General features: G+C 36.9%; 1 protein-coding gene across 8 annotated transcripts in view; it reads left to right on the plus strand.

Moving 5' to 3' along the window:
- The window catches only part of CD46 (CD46 molecule, complement regulatory protein), a 44,113-nt gene extending 20,221 nt beyond the window's left edge, over positions 1 to 23,892 (plus strand). For 4 of the 8 annotated variants that reach the window (XM_011937820.1, XM_011937839.1, XM_011937859.1 and 1 more), the window contains 4 exons: positions 11,930 to 11,968; positions 13,721 to 13,756; positions 14,263 to 14,326; positions 21,894 to 23,892. In XM_011937820.1, the coding sequence (XP_011793210.1) occupies positions 11,930 to 11,968; positions 13,721 to 13,756; positions 14,263 to 14,326; positions 21,894 to 21,966 (212 nt within the window). In that variant the 3' untranslated portion in view covers positions 21,967 to 23,892. Of the gene's footprint in view, positions 1 to 11,929; positions 11,969 to 13,720; positions 13,757 to 14,262; positions 14,327 to 18,655; positions 18,749 to 21,893 lie in introns of all 8 variants that reach the window. The other 4 variants (XM_011937830.1, XM_011937848.1, XM_011937869.1 and 1 more) reach the window with 2 other exon arrangements.
- The last annotated feature ends 24 nt before the right edge of the window (positions 23,893 to 23,916 follow it).

Raw genomic sequence — 23,916 nt, forward strand, 5'->3', positions numbered from 1 at the left:
CATGCTGTTTTGGTTACTGTAGCCTTGTAGTATAGTTTGAAGTCAGGTAGTGTGATGCCTCCAGCTTTGTTCTTTTTGCTTAGGATTGTCTTGGCCATATGGGCTCTTTTTTGGTTCCATATGAAATTTAAAGTAGTTTTTTTTTCCAATTATGTGAAGAAAGTCAGTGGTAGCTTGATGGGGATGGCATAGAATCTATAAATTAGATTTATAGATTGGGCAGTAGGACCATTTTCCCAATATTGATTCTTCCTATCAGTGAGCATGGAATATTCTTCCATTTGTGTCCTCTTCTATTTCGTTGAGCAGTGTTCTGTAGTTCTCTTTGAAGAGGTCCTTCACATCCCTTATAAGTTGGATTCCTAGGTATTTTATTCTCTTTGTAGTAATTGTGAATGGGAGTTCACTCATTATTTGGCTCTCTCTTTGTCTATTATTGGTGTATGGGAATGCTTGTGATGTTTGCACATTGATTTTGTATCCTGAGACTTTGCTGAAGTTGCTTATCAGCTTGTGGAGATTTTGGGCTGAGATGATGGGGTTTTCTAAATATACAATCATGTCATCTGCAAACAGACAATTTGACTTCCTCTTTTCCTATTTTATAATCATGTCATCTGCAAACATAGATAATTTGACTTCCTCTTTTCCTAATTGAATACCCTTTATTTTTTTCTCTTGCCTGATCGCCCTAGCCAGAACTTCCAACACTATATTGAATAGGAGTGGTGAGAGAGGGAATCCTTGTCTTGCGCCGGTTTTCAAAGGGAATGCTTCCGGTTTTTGCCCATTTGATATGATATTGGCTGTGGATTTGTCATAAATAGCTCTTACTATTTTAAGCTATGTTCCATCAATACCTAGTTTATTGAGAGTTTTTAAGCATGAAGGGCTGTTGAATTTTATCGAAGGCCTTTTCTGCATCTTTTGAGATAGTCGTGTCGTTTTTGTTGTTGGTTCTGTTGGTTCTGTTTATGTGATGGATTACGTTTATTGATTTGAGTATGTTGAACCAGCCTTGCATCCCAGGGATGAAGCCAACTTGATGGTGGTGGATAAACTTTTTGATGTGCTGCTGGATTCGGTTTGCCAGTATTTTAAGATTTTCGCATTGATGTTCATCAGGGATATTGGCCTAAAATTCTCTTTTTTTGTTGTGTCTCTACCAGGCTTTGGTATCAGGATGATGCTAGCCTCCTAAAATGAGTTAGGGAGGATTCCCTCTTTTTCTATTGATTGGAATAGTTTCAGAAGGAATGGTACCAGCTCCTCCTTGTACCTCTGATAGAATTCAGCTGTGAATCCGTCTGGTCCTGGACTTTTTTTGGTTGGTAGGCTATTATTTCCTCAATTTCAGAACCTGTTACTGGTCTGTTCAGAGATTCAACTTCTTCCTGGTTTAGTCTTAGGAGGGTGTATGTGTCCAGGAATTTATCCGTTTCTTCTAGATTTTCTAGTTTATTTGCATAGAGGTGTTTATAGTATTCTCTGATGGTAGTTTGTATTTATGTGGGATCAGTGGTGATATCCCCTTTATCATTTTTTATTGCATCTATTTGATTGTTCTTTCTTCTTTATTAGTCTTGCTAGCAGTCATTTTTGTTGATCTTTTCAAAAAACCAGCTCCTGGATTCATTGAGTTTTTGAAGGGTTTTTTATGTCTCTACTTCCAGTTCTGCTCTGATCTTAGTTATTTCTTGCCTTCTGTTAGCTTTTGAATTTGTTTGCTCTTGCTTCTCTAGTTCTTTTAATTGTGATGTTAGGTAGTTGATTTTAGATCTTTCCTGCTTTCTCTTACGGGCATTTAGTGCTATAAATTTCCCTCTACACACTGCTTTAAATGTGTCCCAGAGATTCTGGTACATTGTGTCTTTGTTCTTGTTGGTTTCAAAGAACAACTTTATTTCAGACTTCATTTCTTTATTTACCCCATAGTCATTCAGGAGCAGGTTGTTCAGTTTCCATGTAGTGAGTTGATTAATCCTGAGTTCTAATTTGATTGCACTGTGGTCAGAGACAATTTGTTGTGATTTCTGTTCTTTTACATTTGCTGAGGAGTGTTTTACTACCAATTATGTGGTCAATTTTAGAATAAGTGTGATGTGGTGCTGAGAAGAATATATGTTCTGTTGATTTGGGGTGTAGAGTTCTGTAGATGTCCATTAGGTCTGCTTGGTCCAGAGGTGAGTTCAAGTCCTGGATATCCTTGTTAACCTTCAGTCTCATTGATCTAATATTGACAGTGTGGTGTTAAAGGCTGCCATTATTATTGTGTGGGAGTCTGTGTCTCTTTGTAGGTTTCTAAGGACTTGGCTTTATGAATCTGGGTGCTCCTGTATTGGGTGCATATATATTTAGGATAGTTAGCTCTTCTTGGTGAATTGATCCTTTTACTATTATGTAGTGGCCTTCTTTGTCTCTTTTGATCTTGGTTGGTTGAAAGTCTGTTTTATCAGAGACTAGAATTGCAACCCCTTCTTTTGTACTTTCCATTTGCTTGGTAGATCTTCCTCCATCCCTTTATTTTTAGCCTATGTGCATCTTTGCACATGAGATGGGTCTCCTGAATACAGCACACTGATGAGTCTTGACTCTATCAAATTTGCCAGTCTGTGCCTTTTAATTGGGGCATTTAGCCCATTTGCATTTAAGGTTAATAGTGTTATATTTGAATTTGATCCTGTCATTATGATGATAGCTGGTTATTTTGCCCGTTAAATGATGCAGTTTCTTTGTAGCATCCATGGTCTTTACCATTTGGCATGTTTTTACAGTGGCTGGTACTGGCTGTTCCTTTCCATGTTTAGTGCTTCCTTCAGGAGCTCTTGTTAGGGCCATAGGCCTGGTGGTGACAAAATCTCTCAGCATTTGCGTGTCTGTAAACTATTTTATTTCTCCTTCACTTATGAAGCTTAGTTTGCCTGGAAATGAGATTCTGGATTGAAAATTCTTTTCTTTAAGAATGTTGAATATTGACCCCCACTCTCTTAAGGCTGGTAGGATTTCTGCCGAGAGATCTGCTCTTAGTCTGATGGGCTTCCCTCTGTGGGTAACCCGACCTTTCTGGCTGTCCTTAGCATTTTTTCAGCCTTGGTGAATCTGATGATTATGTGTATTGGGGTTGCACTTCTCGAGGAGTGTCTTTGTGGTGTTCTCTGTATTTCCTGAATTTGAATGTTGGCCTGCCTTGCTAGTTTAGGGAAGTTCTCCTGGATAATATCCTGAAAAGTATTTTCTAACTTGGTTCCATTCTCCCCGTCACTTTCAGGTACACCAATCAAACGTAGATTTGGTCTTTTCACATAGTCCCATGTTTCTCGGAGGCTTTGTTTCTTTCTTTTCACTCTTTTTTCTCTAATCTTGTCTTGCTTTTTTTTCATTAATTGGACCTTCAATTACTGATACCCTTTCTTCCACTTGATCGAATCAGCTATTGAAGCTTGTGCATGTGTCACAAAGTTCCTGTGCTGCGGTTTTCCATAAGGTCATTTAAGGTCTTCTCTACACTGTTTATTCTAGTTTAGCCATTTGTCTAACCTTTTTCAAGGTTTTTAGCTTCCTTGCAATGGGTTAGAACATGCTCCTTTAGCTTGGAGAAGTTTGTTATTACCAACTTTCTGAAACCTACTTCTGTCAGCTCATCAAACTCATTCTCTATCCAGTGTTGTTCCCTTGCTGGTGAGGAGCTGTGATCCTTTGGAGGAGAAGAGGCGCTCTGTGTTTTGGAGTTTTCAGCTTTTCTGCTCTGGTTTCTGTCATCTTTGTGGTTTTATCTACCTTTGGTCTTAGATGTTGGTGACCTGCAGATGGGGTTTTGGTGTGGATGTCCTTTTTGTTGATGTTGATGCTATTCCTTTCTGCTTGTTTGTTTTCCTTCCAACTGTCAGACCCCTCAGCTGCAGGTGTGTTGGAGTTTGCTGGAGGTCCACTCCAGACCCTGTTTGTGTGAGTATCACCAGTGGAGGCTGCAGAACCACAAATATTGCTGCCTGATCCTTCCTCTGGAAGCTTCATCCCAGAGGGGCACCCACCTGTTTGAAGTGTCTGTCAGCCCCTACTGGGAGGTCTTTCCCAGTCAGGCTACACAGGGTTCAGGGACCCACTTGAGGCGGCAGTCTGTCCATTCTCAAAGTTTGAACACCCTGTTCAGAGAACCACTGCTCTCTTCAGAGCTGTCAGACAGGGACGTTTAAGTCTGCAGAAGCTGTCTGCTGCTGTTTGTTCTACCATGCCCTGCCCCCAGAGGTGGAATCTATAGAGGCAGTAAGCCTTATTGAGCTGCAGTGTGCTCTGCCCAGTTTGTGCTTCCAGGCCTCTTTGTTTACACTGTGAGCTACTCAAGCCTCAGCAATGGCAGACATCCCTCCCCCCATCAAGCTGCAGCATTGCAGGTCGATCTCAGACTGCTGCGCTAGCAGTGAGCAAGGCTCCGTGAGGGTGGGACCCACTGAGCCCTGCACGGGAAGGTATTCCTGGTCTGGTGGTTGCTAAGACTGTGGGAAAAGTGCAGTATTTGGTCTGGAGTGTACCATTTCTCCAGGTACAGTCTGTCATGGCTTCCCTTGGCTAGGAAAGGGAAATCCCCCGACCCCTTGCACTTGCTGGGTGAGGCGATGTCCCACCCTGCTTCAGCTTGCCCTCCTTGGGCTGCACTCATTGTCCCACTAGTCCCAGTGCGACAAACCAGGTACCTCAATTGGAAATGCAGAAATCACCCGTCTTCTGTGTCAGTCTCGCTGGAGCTGCACACTGGAGCTGTTCCTATTCAGCCATCTTGGACAAGAATTTTTTTACTTAAAACTTTTTTAAATTAAAAACTTAAGACGTGTCTAAAAAATGTTAAGAATTTTTAAATGATGGGTGAAAAATAACATCTTGTTTTAATTTGCATTTCTTGGTTGTTGGTTTTTAGTTGTTTTTGTTTTTTTGAGACAGGGTCCTCACTCTGTTGCCCAGGCTGGAGCGCAGTGGTGCAACCACAGCTCACTGCAGCCTCAACCTCCTGGGCTCAGGTGATTCTTCCACCTCAGTCTCCCAGGTAGCTGGAACTACAGGCACGTGCCACCACATCCAGCTAATTTTTTTGTATTTTTTTAGAGACAGGGTTTTGCTGTGTTGCCAAGTCTCTTCTCCACCTCCTAGGCTTAAGCGATCCTCCTGCCTCAGCCTCCCAAAGTGCGAGGATTACAGGTGTGACCCACCATGCCTGACCAATTTGCATTTCTTTAATTGTCAGTGAAGCTGAACTTTTTTTGATCTACATTTATTTATTCATGTGCTTTGTCTATTTTTCTGTTAGGTTTCTAAAATATTTTTCTTAGTGATTTTTGAGAGCTCATTATGAATTAAAGCCCTAAAAGGGCTTTTGCTCATATGAAGTGAACAATTTTTTCGAGGTTCTTTTGTTTTGTCAGTTTTAAGCTTGTTATACTATTGGATATAGATTACTTTTTATAACTTTTAATTACATGAGTAGTGTATGAATATACTTTTGTAGAATTTCAAACATTACAAAAGTATATAGAGTAAAAGATTAGTTTTATTTTTAACTCATTACCCAGGTTAATCACAGTTAATAGTTTAGGGTTTCTTTTTAAATCTATCTTTGTACATCAACATCTTTTTTTAAAAAGTTTTATTTTAGATTTGGGGGTACATGTGAAGGTTTGTTACATAGGTAAATGTGTCACAGGGATTTGTTGTACATATTATTTCATCACCCAGGTATTAAGCCTAGTACCCAATAGGTATCTTTTCTGCTCTTCTTCCTACTCCCACCCTCCCCGCTCAAGTATACCCCAGTGTCTGTTGTTTCCTTCTTTGTGTTCATATTTTCTTACCATTTAGCTCCCACTTAAAAGTGAGAACATGTAGTATTTGGTTTTCTGTTTCTGCATTTGTTTGATAAGGATGATAGCCTCCAGCTCCACCCATGTTCCTGCTGAAGACATGTGTGCATTCTTTTTTATGGCTGTGTAGTATTCCATGGTATATATGTACCACATTTTCTTTGTCCAGTCTGTCACTGATGGGCATTTAGGTTGATTCCTTGTCTTGTTATTGTGAGCAGTGCTGCAGTGAACATTCACATGCATGTATCTTTATGGCAGAATGATTTATATTTCTCTGGGTATATACCCAGTAATGGGATTGCTGGGTTGAATGGTAGTTCTGATTTTAGCTCTTTGAGGAATCACCATACTGCTTCCCACAATGGTTGAACTGAATTACACTCCCACCAATAGCATATAAGTGTTCCCTTTTCTCCACAGCCTCACCAGCATCTGTTATTTTTTGACTTTTTAATAATAGCCATTCTGACTGGTGTAAAATGGTATCTCACTGTGGTTTTGATTTGCATTTCTCTAATGATCGTGATATTGAGCTGTTTTTCTATATGTTTGTTGGCCACATATATGTCTTCTTTTGAGAAGTGTCTGTTCATATGCTTTGCCCACTTTTTAATGGAGTTGTTTGTCTCTTGTAAATTTGTTTAAGTTCCTATGAATGCTAAATATTAGACCTTTGTCAGATGCGTAGTTTGCAAAAATTTTCTCCCATTCTGTAGGTCGTCTATTTACTCTGTTGATAGCTTCTTTTGCTGTGCAGAAGCTCTTCAATTCACTTCAATCCTACTTGTCAATTTTTGCTTGTGTTGTGATTGTTTTTAGTGTCTTTGTCATGAAATCTTTGTCAGTTCTTATGTACAGAGTGATATTGCCTAGGTTGTCTTCCAGGGTTTTTGTAGTTTTGGGTTTTACATGTAAATCTTTGATCCATCTTGAGTTGATTTTTGTGTATGGTGTAAGGAAGGGGTCCAGTTTCAATCTTCTGCTTGTGACTAGCCAGTTATCCCAGCACCATTTATTGAATAGGGAATCTTTTTCCCATTGCTTGTTTTTGTCAGTTCTGTGGAAGGTCAGATGGTCACAGATGTGTGGCCTTATTTCTAGGCTCTCTATTCTGTTCCATTGGTGTATATGCCTGTTTTTGTACCAGTACTATGCTGTTTTGGTTAGTGTAGCCTTGTAGTATAGTTTCAAGTCAGGTAATATGATGCCTCCAGCTTTGTTCTTTTTGCTTAAGATTTTCATGGCTATTCAGGCTCTTTTTGGTTCCATATGAATTTTAAAATAGCTTTTTCTAGTTCTTTGAAGAATGTTGTTGGTAATTTGATAGGGATAGCATTGAATCTATAAATTGCTTTGGGCAGTATAGCCATTTTAATGATATTGATTCTTCCATCTGTGAGCATGGGATGTTTTTCCATTTGTTTGTGTCTTCTCTGATTTCTTTGAGCAGTGTTTTATAATTCTCATTGTAGAGATGTTTCAACTCCTTGGTTAGCTGTATTCCTAGGTATTTCATTCTTTTTGTAGTAATTTTGAGTGGGATTGCCTCTCTGATTTGGCTTTCAGTTTGGCTGTTGTTGGTGTATAGGAATGCTAGTGATTTTTGTATGTTGATTTTGTGTCCTGCAACTTTGGTGAAGTTTTTGATAAACATCTGGGGTAGCTTTTAGGCCAAGACTATGGGGTTTTCTAAATATAGGATCATACTGTCTGTGGACAGAGATAGTGTGACTTCCTCTCTTCCTATTTGGATGCCCTTTATTTCTTTCTCTTGTCTGATTGCTTTGCCTAGGACCGTCAACATATTTTTATGTATAATTACACATGTAGTTTAGTGTTTTCTCTTTTCTTAAAAGTGATATCATGCTGTACATGTTTTTCTGCAACTTGAACTTTTTCCACTTACACTGTTAGATTGGGGTTGTGATTATTCTCATCCTTTCTAATGATAACTTTAATATATACCATATTTCATTTAACTATTCTCCTAGCAGTGGTCATTTATATGTTCAGACATTTTACATGAATAGATAGCTGGATGTATTGATCTTTTCCCTAATGGCTATGACTTTGATGTCTTTCTTACTAAAACTTCAGGTCTTCCATATGCTGAAATTATATAAAGATTTCAACCATGTGTTCTGACTTTGGTCTTTGCACTTAAATCGTTGGTAAATCTGACATTTATTCTGGTGTATATAATGAGATATATGGTTCCACTTCACCCCACTCCACTCACCACCCACCATCCAATAGCTAAATACTAAATAGCACCATTTTTTGAATAAGTTGTCTTCTTCCCAACTGATTGGAAATGCCAGTTTGTATCATACATTGCATTCATAGGTGTTCCATCCTCTTGTCTCCTTTGAACTTTGTCCATTCTTCCATTTTTGTACCAGAAGCAAGTCTTTTTTTTTTTTTTTTTTACTATAGTACTATATGTTTTAATAACTGCCAGAACACTTCCTTTTCAGAAATTTCTAAGGTACTCTCATGTTTTTTCCAAATAAACTTTTTATTTTATCATTTTGACCATGTTAAGTTTCCAACTCAGTGGCATTAAATACACTGACATTGTTATGTAACCATCAGTACCATCCATCTCTAGAATATTATAATCATCCCACACTGAATCTCTACTCATTAAACAGTAATTGTCCATTGCTCCCTATCCCCATCACCTGACGATAACCACTATCTACTTTTTGCCTCTGTGAATTTGCCTATTCTAGGTAAACTTACATAATTATAATAAGTGGAGTCCACTTATATGGCATCCCACTATTTGTCCTTTTGTGTCTGGCTTATTTTACTAAGCATAATGTTTTTAAGGTTCACCTAGATCTGTCTTGTGACATGAATCAGAACTTCATTCCTTTTTATGGCTGAATAATAGTCCATTATATGTATATACTATATTTCATTTATTCATTCATCTGTTGCTAGACACTTGGGTTGGTTTATTTTTACCTTTCGGCTATTTTGAGTAATGCTATTATAAGCATAGGTGTACACATATCTGTTTGAGTCCCTGTATTCACTTCTTTTAGGTATATACCTGGGAGTAGAATTGCTAGATCATAAGGGAATTCTATTTTTAATATTTTGAGGAACTGGCATACTGTCTTCCACAGTGGCTGTACCATTTTACATTCCCACCAGCAGTGAGAACCTTTAACAAAGGTTCCAATTTTTCCACATCTCCACCAACACTTATTAAATTGTTTTTTTAGTAATAGCCAAGTGTCTTAGTCTGTTTTGTACTGTTTAAACAGACTACCACAGACTGAGTAACTTAAAATGAACAGAAATTTATTTCTTACAGTTCTAGAGGCTGAGAAGTCTAATATCAAGGCATGGGCATCTGTGAGGGCCCTCTTGCTTTGTCATAATATGATGGAAAGCATCACATGGTGGAAGGGAAAAGAGACGGTGAAGGAGAGGGTAAGAGGGACAAAGCCATGCCCTAAAATAACAAACACACCCCTGCAATAATGACATTAGTCCATTCATGAGGACAGAGCCATAATAACCTAAACACCTCTTAAAGGTGTCACCCCAATAACATTACATTGACAATTAAATTTCATCATGAGTTTTGAAGGGGACATTCAAACCATAGACCCTCCTAATAGATATGAAGTAGATATGCATACTAGATATGCATTTCCCTAATAATTAGAAATATGTTGAGAATTGGCCGGGCGCGGTGGCTCAAGCCTGTAATCCCAGCACTTTGGGAGGCCGAGACAGGCAGATCACGAGGCCAGGAGATCGAGACCATCCTGGCTAACACGGTGAAACCCCGTCTCTACTAAAAATACAAAAAACTAGCGGGGGCGAGGTGGCGGGCGCCTGTAGTCCCAGCTACCCGGGAGGCTGAGGCAGGAGAATGGTGTGAACCCGGGAGGCGGAGCTTGCAGTGAGCTGAGATCCAGCCACAGCACTCCAGCCTGGGTGACAGAGCGAGACTGTCTCAAAAAAAAAAAAAGAAATATGTTGAGAATCTTTTCATGTGCTTATTGGTCATTTGTATATCTTCTTGAGAGAAATATCTTTTTAAGTCTTTTGCCCATTTTCAAGTTGGGTTGATATTTGTTACTGAGTTTTAGGAGTTAATATGTTTTGGATATTACTCCCTTACCAAATATATGATTTACAAATATTTCCTCCCATTCTGTGGGTTGTCTTTTCACTCTGTTGATAGTGTCATTTGATGCACAAAATTTGCTTTTAATTGATGAAAAACAATGTTTTTTGTTGTCTTGCCTGGGCTTTTGGAGTTACATCCAAGAAATCATAGCCAGATCCAATGTCAAGAAGCATTTCTTCTGTTTTCTTCTAAGAGTTTTATAGTTTTACCTCTTATGTTTAGGTCTCTGATCTACTTTGAGTTTATGTTTGTATATGATAAGGGTCCAGCTTCACTTTTTTTGCATGTGGATATCCAGTTTTACCAGCACCATTTGTAGAAGAGACTGCCCTTTCCCCATTTGACTGTTCTTTGTCAGTCTTGGTGAAAACCATTTGACCATTATGCAGGGGTTTATTTCCGAGATCTCTGTTCTATTCCATTGGTCTGTATGTTTGCCTTTTTGGCATTACCATTGTTTTGATTATTATAGTTTTAGAATCAGAAAGTGTGAGCCTTCTCAACCTTGCTCTTTGTTTCCAGGATTGTTTTGGCTATTTGTGGTCCCTTGAGATTTCATATGTATTTTAGAATGGATTTTTCTATTCAGAAACAAACAAACAAAAAAACAAAAAATGCCATCATCTGGATTTTCATAGGGGTTGCACTGAATCTGAAGATTGCTTTGTATAGTATTAACAGTTTAAAAATACTAAATTTTTCCAATCCATAAACACAAGTATCTTTCCATTTATTTATATCTTTAATTTTTTTTAGCAGTTTTGTAGTTTTCAGTGTACAAGTCTTTCACCTCCTTAGTTTGTTCCTAAGTATTTTATTCTTTTTGATACTATTACAAATGATATTTTTTTTAATTCCTTTTCAGATTATTCATTGTTAGTGTATAGAAATACAACTGAGTTTTGTATGTTGATTTTGTAACCTGCCACTTGACTGAATTCATTTATTAGTTCTAAGAGATTTTTGCATGTGTATGTATATGTAGGATCCTTAGGGTTTTCTAAATAAAAGATTATGTCATCTGCAAACAGAGCAAATTTTATTTCTTCCTTTCTAATTTGAATTCCTTTTTCTTACCTAATTGCTCTGGTTAGAACTTTCAGTCCTATGTCAGATAGAAGTGGCAAACATGGACACCCTGTCTTGTTCCTGATCTTAGGGAAAAAGCCTTCATTCATTTAACATTGAGTATGATGTTAACTGTGGGTTTTTAATATATGGCCGTTATTATGTTGAGGAAGTTTCCTTCCATTTCACGTCAACTCTAAAGCATTTATTTTTATTAATCCCTCTTTTTTTTTGAGACAGAATCTCGCTCTGTTGCCAGGCTGGAGTGCAGTGGCACTATCTCGGCTCACTGCAACCTCTGCCTCCTGGGTTCAAGAGATTCTCCTGCCTCAGCCTCCTGAGTAGCTGGGATTACAGGTGCGCACTACCACACCCAGCTAATTTTTGTATTTTTTTTTTTTTTAGTAGAGACGGGGTGTCACCATGTTGGCCAGGATGGTCTCGAACTCCTGACCTCGTGATCTGCCCGCCTCAGCCTCCCAAAGTGCTGGCATTACAGGCGTTAGCCACCACGCCTGGCTAATCCCTATATCTTTTAATTTTAATTAGAATCACACTGGATTTATAGACTAATTTTGAGAATATAGTAAAGATAAATTTGCATGTTGAACCACAGAATATTGTCAGAGGAAATGTGAGTGGGCAGGAAGAAGGAAGATTATGACATTAAATATGTTTATAAATTTTTGATACTACTTTGAGAAACATTAATATACTTTATAAGGAAAATTATGTTTACGGGATTTTCTACAAAGGTGAAAAAAGATCACCCTATGAATTTAAAGGATTTTAAGATTTATTTAATTCTTTCTTTCTTTTTTCAAATTTAATCTATATTTCTTCTATTTTCTAGGATATCCCAAACCTGATGAAGGAATACTTGACAGTTTGGGTTGGTATAGCTATCATGACAAATATAAGTGGTAGTATGTGTAGAAATGTGTAAGTAATTACAGTTTTTATGAGGTGCCCAAACATAGGATCCTTGGTAGGGTAAGGTAACTTTCTTAAATGCTGTGTTTGTATGTAGGTTAAAATATATAAAACACAATTTTCTTTCCACATTATATTGTTATTTTGTGATGGTAATCTGTAGATAAATTTTCTTTCTATTCATATCTTATATTACGTGAACCTTACAGTAATCTAAGTTGGGTTTATTTTTTCTGTAACAAGCTGATTTAACACACTTGATGTAGGCTCATGCAGTTTACACAATGCATGTTAAAAAAAATGCTGAAGTACAGCTGTGATATAGGACAATGAAACATAAAGATTTCTTCATTAGTAAAAACAAAAATCTATTACCTTTCATTTCTTAGCCTAGTTTAATAATAATGGTTAATCATTTTATGTAATGGACCTTAGGCTTGTTTTTTAGTATTTGCCTTACCTTCAAAATCTGTCGTCCAGGTGTCATTGTGCCAGTAAATCTATTGCCATCTTAAACCATTAAATGCTTGATAACTGTTTATGAGATGAGAAGAGCAGAGTTGAACACAGCACTTGATGCTTTGACTTATAGCAATTTAATAAAAGTAATGGCAGTTTAGAAGCAAAGGTACTACAGACAGAAACATTTCTAAAAATTAAGATTTTATAGGGTTTTGTGTTCTCTAGATAGTCAAAAATGTATGCTCAGATTTCTCTGTATATTTTTATCCATGTGCCCTGGTGTTTCATTTATTATGGGAATCCTATTGTTATTTAGGACTATGTCTTAATTTTGGGTCAGGGCAGAGTACGGAAGTAGAGAGGGTGGGAAGGGGACTGATAAGATAAAGTATTATTTGTGAAGACTCTGTAAATACCATCTGGGTGATAGAATAATAGAAATTTATTTATGTCTCACTCTACAAATCCACTTTTGGAGGAAAAAATACAAATTAAATGTCTACCAAAATAATAAGAAATGACAGAATGACTATTGAACTAAACCAACTCTCATGGGACAATACTTTTCAAAAATCATTTTCCTCTAATGTAGTGAATTCTAATAACTTTACCACTAAATAACCTGATGTGGTAGCTATAGAGAAAAACAATGATAAATGAGGTTCCCATTAACAGTTTCACAAGTGGAACCCTTAACCTGGAAACTGGTTAGAAGGGTTCTATGGTCAAAATGACCTGGCTACCCTAGCAGTCATGCTAAAACTATATGAAAATTTTTTTTCCCTCTGTAGTCTTGTATTAGTCCATTCTCAATGCTGTTGTAAGGAACTGTCTAAGATTGGGTAATTTATAAAGGAAAGAGATTTAACTGACTCACAGTTTTGCAGGGCTGAGGAGGCCCCAGGAAGCTTATAATCATGGAGGAAGGGGAAGCAAACACATTCTTCTTCTCATGATGGCAGGAAGGAGAAGTATGAGAACCAAGTGAAGGAGGAAGCCGCTTATAAAACCATCAGATCTAGTGAGAACTTACTATCACGAGAATAGCATGGGGGAAACTGCCTCCTTGATTCAATTGCCTCTCATGGGGACCCTCCCACAACACGTGGGGATTATGGGAATTGCGATTCAAGATGAGATTTGGGTGGGGACACAGCCAAACCACATCAAGTGTTTAGATGATCTGATTGAAATAAATGCTATCTGGAGATCCATGTGTTCAACATCTTTGAACTGTTTTCTTTCTCAGATGATTGGGTCATTGCTCTGATTGTTATTGTCATAGGTAAGTATCACAAATTTTGACATCACTTAAGTCAAAAAATTATTGTGAAGACATGCGTTTTAAAAATAGTTTTCCAGTTTCTATAGTTTTTTCAGCTTGTAAATTGGTTAAACCAATTTAGGAAAACCTGGCCTTTTATTTGATATACTTACTACCTCCCTTGTGTTAGTGATTTTATATTCTGTTATATTCTGTATATCTACTTAGTAACAAAGCCTAAGTAATACATACTTTCTCAAGATGATCAGTAACACTAGTTGGCTTCCTTTTGATAGTTTTCTAAACTAAGCAAGGACTTTTCTCTGACTTACTATGGACTGTGTAAGTGATTATGGGGAGTTGGATTTAGATAGCAAAGAGTCTGGATGGAATATAAATGTGTAGGTGCTTAAATAAAATAACATTTGACACTGAAATGTAACCAACATTTATTTCTTCTGCTAGATTTTGAATCTTGATGATTAGTTTTCAGAATTACATGTCATTTGTTTCCTGATTTCTTGTAGTTGTTGCAGTTGCAGTAATTTGTGTTGCCCTGTACAGACTTCTTCAAGGGAGGAAGAAGAAAGGGTAAATTAAAGCATGTTTCTTCTAACTTCTTGGTCCTTCTTATACTTAACATGCTTTTGTGCAGCTTAAGTTTGTAATCTGTATTGCATGCTTTTTTTTTTTTAAATGCCTGCATTAGTGTGTCCTACCAATTGCATTTCTTTGCTAAAAATATTTTCAGCTACTTCTAACATCACTACAACATAAAAACATCTGTGCAGAGTTCTTACAGCTATTATGACTTTAAGAAAAATTTCTCTGGGATTTGAGGTTTAAGTTATTTAGCAAATCATGGACCACTCACTATGAGGCCTTCTCTACCCTATTCCCTATTTCCAAAATTGCACTAGTGGCCAAAATTAAATTTAAAGTATTTCACTGTGGAGACTTTGACAGTTGTATTCACTGGAATTTTTATAATGAAAGTTTCCACTTGTCTATATAGCTTAGCTAGTTGCAAGAAGCTATGTAGGCATCTCATTTAAATACCCAATTTGGTGTCTTTTCATTTAAAGTTGTTATTTATGCATGTTAAACTGGGAGATTCAAAACAACACTGTCCGATTTCCCTCTTATGTTCTTTGAATTTACCAGATTGCAGCAAAACTGATGGGGTTAAAGTTAAAGTTGCTGAGAGGGGTTAAATTTATAATGCACCTCAATTAACTGTGTGTCTTTTAATATATAAAAATGTAAACAGTGAGTGGGCTTAGAATAGAAGAAAAGTGTACAAGTACATATCTTCTAAAGAAAATAGGGTTTTTAAACATCAAACTCAAATTTTAGTTAAAGAGCTTACAATTTAACAAAAGACTTAGAATGAATCCTGAACATAGATTAAGATTAGGTGCTTTGACATTTCTGAAAGATAATAATCATTTTTATTGATTTAAAAAAAACGTTTTCCCTCATAGTTTTAGAAATAGCTTTGAAATCAAACCTAATAATTTTAAGATTTTTGGTACTCATGGTTTTATAATATATATTCCTTTTATACTGGTCATCAGGTTTGGGCTAAATCATAAAAGTACATTCTTTACTCATAAGGAACTCAAACTTTTTTCATATTACTTGGTTATCTTTTTAAATACCCATAATCCCTTCACTTGAATCTTAAATCTTGTATTTATGGAACACAATATGCATATTTGATTTATCTATCAGTTGTATATTTTAAAAGTTACATATCTACAACAATGTGAGTACAAAATATTATCAATGGAATATTTTTACAAATCCATAAGGTTTGTGTAGAAACAAGTTCTAAAGAAAACAAAACAAAGTCACAGTCTACTCATTTTCCTTCGTTTAAAATATGACTGCATCAGAATTTTTAAAGGTTCCTTAACAAGTATTAATCAAACTCTCTCTAGCTCGCAGTTAATGGGTTTGTTTAGTTTAGTTTAGTTTTGTTTTTTTGACGGAGTCTCACTCTGTCACCCAGGCTGGAGTGCAATGGCGTGATCTCAGCTCACTGCAACCTTGGACTCCCGGGTTCAAGGGATTCTGTGCCTCAGCCTCCCAAGTAGCTGGGATTACTGTTGTGCGCCACCACCACCGGCTAATTTGTTGTACCTGAACTAGAGCTGGGGTTTCACCATGTTGGCCAGGCGGGTCTTGAACTCATGACCTCAGGTAATCTGCCCACCTCAGCCTCCCAAGGTGCTGGGATAACAGGCATGAGCCACAAGAGCTGGGGTTTCACCATGTTGGCCAGGCGGGTCTTGAACTCCTGACCTCAGGTAATCTGCCCACCTCAGCCTCCCAAGGTGCTGGGATTACAGGCATGAGCCATCGCACCCGGCCTTAATGGGCCTTTTAGAGCTGAATAGTTATCTATTACACTCCCAAATTAAAGGTTCAGTAGCAATAGTGAACTGAGATTCCAAAATTAATTTGTCCAGTGATTTTTTAAAAGCCCATTATTTTACAGCATAGGGTCCAAGCAACAATTGCCATCATTAAAATTTTAAAATATTTTGGGAAGGTATGGTATCTTTAGCCAACGCAACATAATTAATCCTATAAATAGTAGCACAACTTGAGGAAAAATAGTCCAAAAAATGGTGTGAGAGAGGAAACTCATAATTGCCTTTGAACTTTAAAATATAAACTACATGGGAATCTTTTAGAATAGATGTTGCCCTTTTTATGACAGGAACATATTCGACTGGAAATTTAGCATAATATGTAATGGCCGAATCCAAAGCTAGGCTCTCTTTATGGATCTATTATTTTGTAGTTCCATGTTATTTTGATAGCTGAATTGAATGTGAGGGTGGTTTATCTTTCTTCAGAGTCTAGAGCAATGCTTCTCTGACTTTAATGTGCACATTAATCACCTGGAAATCTGTTAAAGTACAGATTCTGATTCATTGGGTTTGGAGTAGAGCCTGAGACCCTGCCTGTCTAGTGAGCTCCCAGTACTGATGCTGCTGCTGTGCCTGGACTACACTGACCAGGGTGTTGGCCACTACTGATGTGCCCATATTGTTGAAGTCTGAAGAAACACTATGAAGCTTATTGGCAAATTTTTCTAATATTTAAGATAATTGAAGTTTTTAAGATTCCTCATCTATATGTATCCTTAAAAAAAGGCTATGGGGTAATATATAGTTCTTGGCTTTTCTTACCTTTTTTAACTCTTAAAAAACATAAAGATTTCCATTATTTTCTTTGCACTGTTTAATGTCCATAATCTTGTGCCCCCAGATTGGCTGTTGTGGCCTTAGAAACTTCTTATAAAGACTATAAAATGTCTGGAGTTACTTCTCCACTTCTGGGGGAACTGGAGGCAGGCTAGCAGACACAAATAATCTCAAATTGCTGTTAAGGCCTGGCCCAAAATGTATTTGTTGTAAACTGGTATTTATGATGATTTGGGAACATAATTACTCTTCTGCAGCCTTCACCTCAAAATACAAAAACAGTATAAATAGTCATTTTAAGATGTTGGATGATCCAACATCATTTACATCACTTGATGAAAAATGGCCAAAAGATGATTCTGCCACTTTTCTGTTTCGTAGCTCTCAGCTAAGAACAGTATAGGATACCGATGGGTCCAAAACAGTCGCATCCACATGCTCCTTCCCTTTCCATCCACGTTTCCTTTCTTTACTAATTCTTCTACCATACTTTTTAGTCTCGGAAGCCACAGCTCTGTCTTTGCTACTGCTTGAGTCCTGTATTGCATGGCATGACTGTGCTTCTGAACAAGAGATGCCTTTTGTTTACACAAATATTTTCATTACTTGTAATGATTTTTTTTAATGCATTTTTTTTTTAACTCTAAGCATCCCTGGATAAGTGACAGTTTGGCTAAGTTAGTGAAAGTTATTTGCATAATTTTTATATTTATTACCTGTGACAAATAGTTTTTCCTTTTTACCATTAATGGTATTATTTTGTATAATCCAAACTGACTTTTAATGTTACATTAATATTGACTGATGCAATTACTTTATTAAAAATAGCAGTCACTTCAGGTAATTGGGGCATATAGTGACATGGGGCAAAAAAAAAGGATCAAATTAACTTAAATGTTTTTCTAGTTGGCCCTCAAATTCTTGAGCATTTAACCCTTCAAAAATTTTTGAGCAACTACAAAAATGTTTTGTAATTAGTTTAGAAAGCATCCATACAAAATTAGATCCGTCTCAGAAATATGAGACGCCATGTAATATGAAGTTTTGCAAGGATATCCCCTCATCTGTTGAAAACAGATGTGCCACAAAAAGAAACTGCTTAATGCAAAAGTCCAGAGACATCTGCAAATACATGACATCATAAAGTTGATTTCTAAGATAATATTACATGGATTTGATACATACTCAATGTATTCCCTTAAAATTAAGGGTATTAGGCCAGGTTTGGTGGCTCACACTTGTAATCCCAGCAACTCTGTGAGGCTGAGGCAGGCCGATGGCTTGAGCTCAGGAGTTTGAGACCAGCCTGGGCAACATAGTGAGATGCTGTCTCTTGGAAAAAAAAAAAAAAAATTCAAGGTGCTAGAGACCAGTACCATTTCTCCCCAACAATCTTATTCCTTGAAAACATTTTGACATGATTCACTTCATGCAAAATAGCTTCAAAGATAAACATATTAAACAGGAATTTCCAGTCTGTTTATCTGCTGGATGATCTATATGACTTCAAAGTTCAAGTAGCTTCTAGCACAAAATTCATGTTTCCAGTCCTTCAGTGAGAATGAGAATGTCTTAAGTTATGAACCTAATTCTCAGCTTTCCTGTTATTCTCTTACACTGGATTTTATTCCACTTGTTATGCTACTCTTGTTTCTTTTTGAAGTCACTATTTTATTCAGCCCTTTTCCCTTCCTCTGTTCAGCACATACCTAACTGATGAGACCCACAGAGAAGTAAAATTTACTTCTCTCTGAGAAGAAGAGATGAGAGAAAGGTTTGCTTTTATCATTAAAAGGTATCTGTTTTCTGTTGTTTATTTTCAGATGTCCTTGCTTTTGAAAAATATTCAGTGGATATATAGATATCAATAACCTGAGCAAAGAGATATTGGCAGTAAATATCAAAGAGGAAATTTTCATTCCTGTTCCCTTTGCTACATTATTGATGTTTTCTTATGCCATTCCCTTTGAAAACATAATGTGTACTGACAGGCTTTTGCTTTGACGCAGGCTTTAAATAGAGTTATGTTCCCCTAGTCCTTTTATCAGACTATTTCACTTCTTCTACCTTGTAAAACAGCTGTGAATCCAAAAGTAAGAATGTGTGAGCCCACTGGGAAATAACCACAGAGTCAACTCATTTTAAGTACAAGGAAGAAAAATGCCCTTTTATAGAAACCAAAATATGTTTTACTTAGTTTTGTAAATTTATTCAGTTCCAATGTATAAATAACTCTGTAAAGATATTTTATCAGTTTCCCTGGGCTGGATATTTTTAGCATATAAAAGGAAACAAAAAAGTCCTCAAATGGATTGTATTGCCTTAAACCCTTGGACCCTGTCCACCTTCTGTCTTCGAACTGAATTGGAACTATTCCTCTGTTTGTGCTAGAATGTGTGTCTGCAGAGCTGGGAAGAGAGGGAGATACGTATCCCACCTCTTATAATGTGAGGCCCTACCCTAGGTTATAATCAAAAGTTTGGGAGCAGGATCTACAAGGCCAGTTGGAAGGACAATTTCTTAGTAAAAGCAAAGTGGTGTCTTTGATCACGGGGAAAGCGAAAGACGAAACATACTAACCAGAATTGGCAGTCTGGGCCTACGCAGTCCTATATACAGTAGTTCCTCCTTATCCATGGGGGATATCTCTAGTGGTTGCCTGAAACCTGGGATAGTACTAAACCTTATATATACTGTTTTCTCTTACACATATATACCTATGATCATTTAATTTATAAATTAGGCACAGTAGGAGATTAACAGCAGTAACTAATATCAAACAATTATAAAAATATGCCAGCATCACTACTGTTGTATTCTGGGGCCAGTAAGTAAAATAAGGGTTACCTAACCACAGGGACTGTGATACTGTGACAGTCAATCTGATAACAAAGACAGCTATTGAATAACAGGCACATAGTGTCCATAGCGTGGGTATGGTGGACGAAGGGATGATTTATATCTGGGAGGGACGGAGTGGGACAGTGTGAGATTTCGTCATGATACTGAGAATGGCACAGAATCTAAAATGTAGTTCTGTAATTTTCCATTTAATATTTTTTGACTGTATTTGATTATGGGTAACTGAAACCATGCAAAGTGAAACCGTGGACAAGGGAAGCCTACTATCTCTTCTTAGTCTCTTAGGACACTTTTGAGGCTAAAGCCAACTACGAAAATAGTTTTTAGACTCTCTCTGAGCTTCAGGATATCTGTAAACATTTGAAGATAATTTAATGAATGCAGTAGTTAATATTTTGCTATCTTCAAAATAGTTTCATTGTTATATCCAATAAATGTTTCTTTAAATTTATGTTAATGCCTTTTATCTTTGGCAGTTGGGTTTCTATTTAAAATTGTATTTAAAGAAAGAGATTCTACTACTATGGGAAAAAAATATTTACTTAGAAAAATATAGTGGTGGCTGGGTGCGGTGGCTCACACCTATAATCCCAGCACTTTGGGAGGCCAAGGCAGGCAGATCACTTAAGGTGTGAGACCAGCTTGGCCAGTATGGTGAAACCCTGTCTCTACTAAAAATACAAAAGTTAGCTGGGCATGGTAGTGTATGCCTGTAATCTCAGCTACTCAGGAGGCTAAGGCACAAGAATTGCCTGAACCTGAGAGGAGGAGGTTGCACTGAGCCAAGATCACAGCACACTGCACTCCAGCCTGGGCGACAGAGCAAGAGTCTGTCTCAAAAATAAGAAAAGAAAAGAAAAGAAAAATATAGTGGTCTTGGAGAATTCAGTGACAGGCCAAACCATTAAGTCTGTCATCACAACAGTCCTTAGGGAACTGCAATATTGTAAGTATAGTAATGACACAGTGGAGAACCATAATGATGGCCTCCCCGACAAAGAGGAACAAACCCATTTATGCCTGAGGTTTCAAGTTTTTGAATTTTTGCCGTCAGACCCTGGCGATGACCTTGAGCAGTAGGAGATAAATTCCACATGCTTAGTGTTCCAATAATGGAACACTAGGCATACTTGGGTTATTAAAGTATCCAAAATTAACATGCTTAGCTGTGACATTGGAAAGGCAATGTGTTTGCTGTGGCACACATACTAGTAAATAATGACTGGTCCAAATTTGGTTTTCGTTTTTCTATTAAAGTCAATTTACTAAGGCAGGGAGGGACCAGAGCTGTGCTGTCCAATTCAATATTCAATAGCCATGTGTGACTGCTAAGGACTTCCAAAGTGGCTAGCCCAATGTCAGGTATGCTGCAAACACACTGGATTTCAAAGACTAAGCACAAAAAAAATGTAAAATACATCCCAATATTTTGGTTATACTGAGTTAAAGAAAATAAAATTATTTTTGCCTATTTGTGTTTTTAAAAGTGGCTTCTGGAAAATGTTTAATTACGCGCATGACTGGCATCATCTATCTTTGGCCAGCACTAGACTACAATAATAGGTTTCACAAAAATGTCTATTGTTATACTAAAAGTGTGACATAAACTTTTGTTATTTAGGAGACTCTCAGCAGAATACATGATTTTCTTGACAGTGAGGCGTAGATGAGGCATCACATACTTGAACAGTTAGAACCACTATCTTCTTAAAGGTTCTGTGCCAGAGCTACAGCTTTAAAATGGAGGGATCAGGAAAGCATGCGTTTGTCTCCAGTCTTTCCCATTGACCCTACATCAAAAGGAGGACATAGTTACTAAGTACTTTGTATGCTACTGCTCTATTTCTTGTTTTGGAGGGGATCAAAAATATAAGACTGGGACAAAGGAAGGTTTTTTTTACAGTGAGACCAGTTGAACATTTGAAATTATTTTAAAAGAATAATTTATTTCCCAGGTTAGCGACTCAGTAGTATAAAGTATTTTTGTAATTGTTCATTTTCTGAATAGGCTTCTGGAATTTAATTTCTGTACTTAATTATATTTATCTTTGACACGATCTTTATACCTTGGTTTGCAGGAAAGCAGATGGTGGAGCTGAATATGCCACTTACCAGACTAAATTAACCCCTCCAGCAGAGCAGAGAGGCTGAATGGATTCCACAACCTCGTTTGCTAGTTCATCTTTTGACTCTATTAAAGTCTTCAGATACCCAGTTGTTATTCTCTAGTTTCACTCTCATGAATGCAACTGTAGCTTAACTAACATTCCAATGTGGCTTGAATGTAGGTAGCATGCTTTGATGCTTCTTTGAAACTTGTATGAATTTGGGTATGAACAGATTGCCTGTTTTCCCTTAAATAACACTTAGATTTATTGGACCAGTCAGCACAGCATGCCTGATTGTATTAAAGCAGGGATGTGCTGTATTTTATAAAATTGGCAAAATTAGAGAACTATAGTTCAAAATGAAATTATATTTTCTTTCTAAAGAAAGTGGCTTTGAAATCTTTTTTGTTCAAAGATTAATGCCAATTCTTAAGATTCATTCTTTCACCAACTGTAGAATGTATTTTACATATCGTTCGTTGTAAAAAGCCCTTACGAATATGTGTATACTACGTTGGCTCTTGTGCATTAAAAACAAGAACACTGAAAATTGGGAATATGCACAAGGTTGACTTCCTTAACCAAGAATATTATTGGAAAATTCTCTAAAAGTGAATAGGGTAAATTATCTATTTTTTGTAATGTGTTTGGTGATTTCAGAAAGCTAGAAAGTGTATGTGGCATTTGTTTTCACTTTTTAAAACATCCCTAACTGATCGCATATTTCAGTAATTTCAGAATCAGATGCATCCTTTCATAAGAAGTGAGAGGACTCTGACAGCCGTAACAGGAGTGCCACCTCATGGTGGGAAGTGAACACTGTAGCCTGTGGTTTTCCCAAAGAGAACTCCATATGTTCTCTTAGGTTGAGTAACCCACTCTGAATTCTGGTTACATATGTTTTTCTTTCCCTCCTTAAATAAAGAGAGGTGTTAAACATGCCATCTAAAAGTAGGTGGTTTTGAAGAGAATAAATTCATCAGATAACCTCAAGTCACGTGAGAATCTTAGTCCATTTACATTGCCTTGGCTAGTAGAAGCCTCTTACCTATATATGTGTCTTACCTCATCTCCTAAAAGGCAGGGTACAAAGTAAGCCATGTATCTCAAGAAGGTAACTTCACTTTGTCTGTTTGCTGTTGATTGTACCAAGGGATGAAAAAAGTAAATATAGCTCAGGTAGCACTTTATACTCAGGCAGATCTCAGCCCTCTACTGAGTCCCTTAGCCAAGCAGTTTCTTTCAAAGAAGCCAGTGGGCAAAAAGCAGGGACTGCCACTCCCAATTCAGATCACACTGTTAAAAGTTGTGTTTTGAAATTTTATGTTTAGTTGCACAAACTGGGCCAAAGAAATGTTGCCTTGAGGAAGATATGATTGGGGAATCAAGAGTGTAGAAGAATAAATACTGTTTTGCTGTCCAAAGACATGTTTATAGTGCTCTGTACATGTTCCTTTCCTTTGTAATCTCTGGCGAGATGCTTTAGGAAGATAAAAGTTTGAGGAGAACAAACAGGAGTTCTGAAGGAAGCACAGAGTTGAAGTTTATACCCATGTCACATGCTTTTCAAGAATGTCGCAATTACTTAGAAGCAAGGAATGGTGTTTTTTTAAAACCTAACTGAAGTATATTCAAATACTTTAATGTATAAAATAAATATTATACAATATACTTGTATAGCAGTTTCTGCTTCACATTTGATTTTCCAAATTTAATATTTATATTAGAGATTTATGTATAAATATGTATTTTGTCAAATTTGTTACTTAAATATATGGAGACCAGTTTTCTTTGGAAGTTTGTTTAAATGACAGGAAGAAGTGTGTATGAATTTAAGAAAATTTTTTAAGCTGTAAAAATGTATTTGCTATAAAATGAGAAGTCTCATTTATGGAAGTTCTTTATTGCTCACTTTTTAAAAAATTGACTCTTGAAATCTGTTAATAAAATTGTACATTTGGAGACGTTTCATGATGTGTTATTTGGGTTTCAT

Source organism: Colobus angolensis, unplaced genomic scaffold, assembly GCF_000951035.1.
Source record: "Colobus angolensis palliatus isolate OR3802 unplaced genomic scaffold, Cang.pa_1.0 Scaffold100, whole genome shotgun sequence".
Classification (NCBI taxonomy): Eukaryota; Metazoa; Chordata; class Mammalia; order Primates; family Cercopithecidae; genus Colobus; species Colobus angolensis.